General features: G+C 39.6%; 1 protein-coding gene across 5 annotated transcripts in view; it reads left to right on the forward strand.

Annotated features, from left to right (window-relative positions):
* The window catches only part of LOC134532710 (scoloptoxin SSD14-like), an 80,907-nt gene extending 77,417 nt beyond the window's left edge, over positions 1–3,490 (forward strand). For all 5 annotated transcript variants that reach the window (XM_063369479.1, XM_063369477.1, XM_063369476.1 and 2 more), the window contains 3 exons: positions 105–345; positions 2,076–2,189; positions 3,127–3,490. In XM_063369479.1, coding sequence (XP_063225549.1) covers positions 105–345; positions 2,076–2,189; positions 3,127–3,273 — 502 coding nt within the window. In that variant the 3' untranslated portion in view covers positions 3,274–3,490. The remainder of the gene's footprint in view (positions 1–104; positions 346–2,075; positions 2,190–3,126) is intronic.
* Positions 3,491–7,595: the final 4,105 nt, after the last annotated feature.

Below are 7,595 nucleotides of genomic sequence, written 5' to 3' on the forward strand. Positions count from 1 at the left end.
TCCTTTAAGGGCGCAGATTATTCAGGTAAATACAGTACTTTTAACAGATGTAATGCTTCCTGCGACGTCATGTGGTACTACATTATGAATTGTTTTGTCTTCAGTTTTGGTGCCGGGGTGGCCTCTGACCGGACGGGCATCATCCTGAACAGCGGCATGGATGACTTCTCAGTGCCCGAGTTCAACAACTACTTCGGGCTGCCGTACTCGCCGGCAAACGCCGTCCAGCCGGGCAAGCGCGCCATGTCGTCCATGTCGCCCTCCGTGCTGGTCGACCGGAACGGAGACGTCCGGCTGGTGATCGGGGCCTCTGGCGGAACCAAGATCACTACAGCCACTGCTTTGGTGAATGTCATGAGTGGATGTGTTGTCATTGTTGTTATATCATCATCATCATCATCCATCATATATTATCAATCATCATCCATCATCATCCATCATCATCATCCATCATATATTATCAATCATCAACCATCATCATCATCCATCATATATTATCAATCATCAACCATCATCATCATCCATCATATATTATCAATCATCAACCATCATCATCATCCATCATATATTATCAATCAACCATCATCATCAACCATCATCCATCATATATTATCAATCATCAACCATCATCATCATCCATCATTTTCATTTATGTCGTTCACACTCTTGATGCAAGCAATCCTCCCTACTTTCCACTGACCTCTCTCTCCTGAACTGTTTCAAAATCCATGCTCCTCGTCCAAGTTACTCCTTTCTTAATAGCACTCCAATTTCTTCCTTGCCTTCGGAACTTTCTGGAGGTTTTTCTTTCAGCCACTATACGGTCATCTGGCTATCCTGTCACTTACCCACATCACATCCAGGTTTCATTCCCAAGGGCATTGCAACTACCATGTACATGCCCCACCAAACACATTCTGTTGCTGCTCATCTGTTTCACCCTTGCTTCAGACTGGTTGCCACAGTGTGTCTGTACCTCGGGTGGGGCAGCTGGCACTAATTGCCCGTGTTATAAGCCCCGTGTTGTGTGCAGCACAACCCAGAAAGCTGTTTCCTGTACATGCATTAGTGAGACACATTCTTTAATATTCTTTGATGCTGCTTGTGGGTTTAATATCTTTTAAAAAAAAAGGCATGCTTGTTGTATGGATTTAATTTCTGATGCACACATTTGCATGCTTATCTCTTCATACTTTAGACAAATACAGTGATGACAAGTGTAAGGAAACTGCAGTAGCAGACAAACAAAAGCATATTGCCTATAACAAACAATTTTTGAGCTGTTTCTTTTCTTAGTGTTCATGTTAGATATAAGGTTATTGGCCATGCAACTCTTAATTCGTTTTGCATGAATTTTGCATTATTGCGGATATGCGTCCATGGATTATTCCAGTGATTTCACCTATTTTTACAGAAAATTACTAGCTGCTTTGTGGAAGAGGCAGAATAACCAGATAGTGTGAAGATTTAATAAGATATACATCTTATACTGCATTTACAAATTTGCATTTGTGGTTCGCCTCATCATTCACCAACATTCATGAGTGGCATTCACGCATTCGTCCATATATGCGAATGACCGTTTACACACTCTTCGAGTGTTCATTTCTCTGGACATTGCCATGGTTATGGTGACATTCACTAGCACTTGCTAAGTATTGACAACTATCTGAAAACTGTGTACAGTTAAAAAAATTAAAATATGTACCTGGTTACTCCATTTCATTTGTAAAAATATTACAAAAAAAAAATTACTTGTTATAGAACACTTGTGAACTCAACGGTGACTGTAAACACCGAGTTCACCATTTGTCTTGTGCAGCCTTAGACTCGTCTCACAAATCCTTTCCTGGTGCAACTGGTGCAAGTGGCTAGGTGAGGAGTTGAGACAAATGAAATGAGTGAATCGACTACACATTTTCCTCACCACGTGCACATCTTCTGAAATACAACAGATTAATTATTTAAAACTAAATTATCACTTTGCAGAATGTAACGCTTATGGAATGAAGGCTGTTATTGTAATCAAAATTGTTTAATGTTAATGAAATGTGTAAAAAAAAATATTTTTGCAGGTGATAATGAGGTACATCTGGTTTGGAAACACCATAAAGGAGGCTGTTGATGCCAGCCGGATACACCACCAGTTGTTCCCAATGGAAGTCCAGTACGAGTATGGTGTTTTGGATGTAAGTTGACATAAACATTCACATATAATAAATGAAGGTCAATTTGACTTGCATAATGGTTTGAAGACAATGTAATATGTATTGTAATTATTTTTTCCTCAATCAGAAACAGCCTCGAAAATGATACTCCAGATTTGGGAGAATACTCATATTCAATTTTTGTCTCGTTTTCAGGAAAAATTGTTTTTATCAGAAACATTTCAAATTTTTGGTCACTTTTAACTTGCTGAACTAAGTGTTAATTTTTGTACAACAGGGGTGAGGAAGGGTCATTAGTCAGACAAGTTTTGAGGTTTGAAGAGACATTTTTTACATTTAATTAAAGAATATATTTTTTTTAGTTGATAAACTGTAACAATTATTCAAGTGTTTTAACATTAATATTCACACAAAACCTTAAAAGTAATTTTTTTTAATTTTCTTTGGTAACTGATATTTTTTTGTAAAGAAATATTGGATCAGATAGTCTAAAAATACTGCTGCAGTCTGTGGATTCATTATTTCTTTTGAAATATCTAACCCCTACAATAGTTTTCTAGGGGGTCATTTGACTCCCCGATCTTCTAGTTCTGCTGTCCTGATGAACATGTTAGACAGTTCTGCAATTAATTTTGTTTCATACACTATTGTTCATTGTCTTACAGTCTAGAAATCTCTTTCTTGAATGTACATCATGGTTTTTATTTTCATGTATTACAGTTACAAATACAATATTAATGTAATTTACTTACCTAATACCTTTAATTCTTAACACAGCTGTTTAATCAATAATGTTTTAGAACTTTTTGATAATTGACATTTAATGCAAAATGTGCAACCCAAGTCTGGATGCAAAAACTCCAAATGATTAACATGAATAGATATAATCTGTAATTTTTGTATACTAAAAAGAATTAAAGCACTAATGAGTAATGACACTATTGGAATTTTTTTTCAGGGAGTTGTCAAAAGCTTAGCGAAGATCGGCCACAACATGACTCGGTACAGGAATCGAGGGTCGATCATCTGTGCTATTGCTAAGCAAGGGGATGCGATAATAGCCAACGCTGACTACAGGAAAGGAGGGGATGTGTTCGGCATGTAACGGCAGTGTACTTGGATCTGCACGGAACTTCGACAGTATTAAGAATTTTGTGTTGCATTGTTTCCTTCTGAAAGGAACGACATCCTATTACTACAGACATGTTTTTTTTTCCTGTTGTATTTTGTGTGTGTGTTTTAACATTGTTAGCTTGTTGAAACCTGTATTTATTGATATGTAAGACATAGTTTTTATTCTTATAAATATGTTATTTTTGAAATTGTTGGATTTTTATTTCAGCATTTGGTGTAAATGATAATTTGAATCAATTTATTACCATTTGCAGGTTTTTGCCTGCCATTGTCTGGATTGGCTTGTGGAATTTAGCATGGTAAAGTTTAAACTGAAGAAATAATTTTTGACTGAAATGTTAGAAACCATTACGTTAATTAAAATTTGATGCAGTTGAAAGTCCAAGGAAAACCAATTTTTTTTTACATACAAATCACAATTGCACTTGTACATAGTATAACACAGTATTTATTTGAATTCAGTTTCTATGGTTGTTAACTATCAGTCTAGCTTGAAAGTATCCTCTTCCCTGGAATTCCTTATATTTTGTCTTTCCAGAAATCATCATATCCATTTAACTAGTACCTATTTCCTTGGGATTTCTATGCTTTCCTTTTCACATTAGAGGATGAATCATGAGAATTACCTTCTGTCTGGTACTCATTTTTGTGCTTTAATTTTTTTCTGATATCTTCACTTCTAAGTCTGTTGTCAGGTCACTTTCTTCATTTTAGGTAAATATGTTTACAAACTATTTTATCCTGTGGTAAGTGCACATCATTTACATTCAGTTTGCACATCATTTACATTCAGTTTATCTATGTTACATTTAACTCCACTGGCTTTTTTTTTTCTTCATTAGGTACATGTTGATCCCATCGCAAGTTTTTTACTGTTCCTACAAACTTCCATCCTTGTTCTGTTACCTTTTTTACTTCAGTTTCACCTAGTTTAACCCAAACTGTCCCTTTTTTATGCAATAAATTACTATATAAAACAAAAAAAACAAGTCCATCTGTTTGATAGTAATGGTTGGATTGAACTTCACATCAGTTTACACCATATATTCAGTTTTATCAGTGATATTGTTGGTTCATATTTGTTTTGCGATTTAAGATATAGTCAGACAAGATTTTATGGTTTTACTTTCAGGCCTATTTAGTTTTTAAAACAGGAGATTTCAGTGTTGTTATTCTTATTTTTTTATAAAATTATTTATTAAAAACTATACTATGTTACTGAACAAATATGACACTTAAATGTTTCTTGATACTAATTTCTCCAAAAAAATGATTATTTTTACTGATATATATGAACTTCCAAATACAGTTTGTTATAAAATAAGCATGTATAAATCTTTGGAACAATTTTAATTAATCCGTTAAGTATTTCTGTGTTGAAAAATTTATTAATGTTGTAATGTAAAATGTGTTACTGTATTTACCCGCGTAAGAGTGGTATATTTTATACAAATTTTTAGTGTAAAAAAAAAGTACCGTGAGCTATATGCAAATTTTGGGTTTGAGAAAATAATATTATATTTTGGGGTTGAATATGTGGGTAAATAACTAATCTATTGACGTCCCTCTGCTTTAGGTCCCTGATTTCCTGTTTGCGTAATTGTCCTGTTTTGCCCGTGTAGCTCTCGTCAGTGAGGAGTGAGTTCAGGCCTACGTGGCCGGGACCGGAAAATACGGGACCTGGAGGGAATTTTAGGTGGGAAGGAGGAATGGTAGGCAGCTCCAAGGATAACTCGGTGATGTCCGTTTCCACGAGCCCCTTTTATTTTCGCACAGAATACCTGCCGCAGCCTGGCTGGCACGTTGCGGAATGAGCGCTCTCCCCGCCGCGACCCGGACTCTCGGAAACAAGTCTCGTCATTAGAATACGTCCCGACACGAACAGGGGAGGTAATCCCGTAACTATGGTTCCGGTTACAATTGTTCTGTAATGATGCACAGCGCGTGCGCGGTTCGTCACGTAAGAGAAATAAGGTCCTATGAGTATTCGTCCTGACTGAGAGGTTCGGCAGTCCGTAGATGCGCGTACACGGCCTATGACGTTTGGCTGGTGAATTTCCGGGAAAACTCTTAAGACTGAATACGTCCAGCGATACAACGAATGCAGCTCAGCTGCAGAGACGACCCGTGATGTTTCAATGTCGGCGAACGGAGATGAGAAAACGCGCCTCACGAGCAGCGCGGAGCGGAGCGCACGTCTGCTCTCTGTCGTGTCCTGAACACCACTGCGCTCCCCCGCCCGCCAACGGACCGCGGCCCGCGGGCTGCGGAGGAGGGGAGGGGGAAACGGCCGGCGTGGGAGAGGCCCGCCCCGCGACGCGCCAGGCTGCGATTACATTACTAGCACGGCATAAGCACTTGAGAAAAATCACAGAATTATTAACACAACTTAGCGAGTAATTAATTTAAAAGCGAATTTACACATGAATTAATTAGTTACGATTACATGACAAGCGAAGTATTTACACAGTGTTTCAGACGTGAGAGTTTTGTTACGTTACAAAATATACACAATTGTTGAGGCTCGTGACCATGTAAAAATACATAATAAGCATAAATATTTACAACACAAAGGAAGCCCACTGGCATACTAGGGCGCACGCGGGTGCGTCCCTGGCCGTAGCACTTCACAGATGGTGCACTGGGGGGACAAAACTCCCTTAGGACCACGTCGGTGGACAGGTACGGCCTCTGCATCTGGGAGGGTACGACGATTGTCGTCACTATGTTGGTTAATAATAAATACAATACCACGAGTAAGTATAAATTGTTTAATCAAAACATCTCGGCAGTCGTGTGAAGTTCCGTGAACAGCGTAGTTATTGTGTGTGTACTGTGTGCCCTGTCCGCCGCCCGACCTGTCATGGCGCCAGCAAGTGATGCGTCTGCTGTGCTGTGAGGAAGAGGAGAGAGGAAAGTCTAAAAATAAACCAGCCAGAGAGAGAGGAGAGAGATAGAGCTAGTGTGCTTGTGTGTGCATGCATGGGTGGGTGCATGTGTGTGTTGATGGGGGGAGGGGGAGGAGACATGACAGCAGTGTTGATGGTTTTACCCTCCCTCTCTTCTTGGTAAATGTCCTGCGAACTGGCACCCACACAATTAATGTGTCTATCTCGACAGTTCATGATGCAACTGTGCCCAATCGTTATTGGTTTTTGAATGAGATTTCCCATGCTTTTAACTGAACATACTATGACAAAACTTAAGTCATAGCTGGTGTTTATAAGAGCACCTTTTATAATCCTCGAGCCTCGTGGTAAACTGTGTGGTAGTTTTTATTGACGGAACTGACAAAGCGCAGCTTTCTGCCTCTTTCTGCTGCAAAGGGATGGGTAAAAAAATAAAATTCCAAGGAGGAAAGGAAAACAAGGGTATAAAAAGTTGCAGTCTTCTCCTTTGTCCCGTTGGGAAGTGCGGGAATTGGATGAATCGTAAATATTTTGTTGAAGGGGGAGGGGATTGGACCGCCTAACACCCTCCCATAAACAAACCAAAAAAGAGCTGAGGATCAATCTTGCGCACCAATAATCAGAGAAAAGGAACACCACTTGTATCCACGGAACTCTAGTGAAGACGTATGGTCCTGCTACCCATACACACAGGCAACCCTTTCTATGGAAATGTAGGATTTTTTTTGCCCTGTTGTGGTTCTGCAGGGTGTGAATCGTCAACGGTCGTGAATTTGGGTGCCACCGTATGATGAGGGCGGGGGACCTTGGCAGACACTCCTCTCGGGGTGCGACATCGCCCGTATGGGGAACGAGATTTGGTCCCTCCTAGCCTCAAACTATTGCACAGACCTGGCCCGCTCTGTGTCCAGCACGCTTACACATGATGAAGATGGTTGCACACTCCAGTGGGCTCTTAAAGACGGCTCGCAAGCCTGATACCTGGGAGAGCTGGCACATGGTCAGTAAATAACACAGTGAACACAGTACGGTTTTTATTATGTTTCATTTTAGGTTACACAGTACCCACAGCACGAACTGAGCTAGGCAAGAGCTGGACCACGTGGTGGTCGCACAAGATGATATTGCTTAACTGTCTGGCAAAGTCCCTCTAAGTGTTAAAAAATACTGAATTGAACAGCCTACCTGCCAAGGCGAGCCCCGAGGATAATATAAAATTGATTTAGATTGAATTACGTTAACAGATCAAGTTCAGTTTGGTGATGCAAATGGATGAAGTCCCTTGCTACCATTTAGCAGAAAATAGTTCTTACCAAATCTCATTGTGTATACTGTGGTGTTGGAGGTCGTCTTGCAAGATAATATGTGGTGTTACAAAAACACT

This window comes from Bacillus rossius, chromosome 6 (genome assembly GCF_032445375.1).
Source record: "Bacillus rossius redtenbacheri isolate Brsri chromosome 6, Brsri_v3, whole genome shotgun sequence".
NCBI classification, from domain to species: domain Eukaryota; kingdom Metazoa; phylum Arthropoda; class Insecta; order Phasmatodea; family Bacillidae; genus Bacillus; species Bacillus rossius.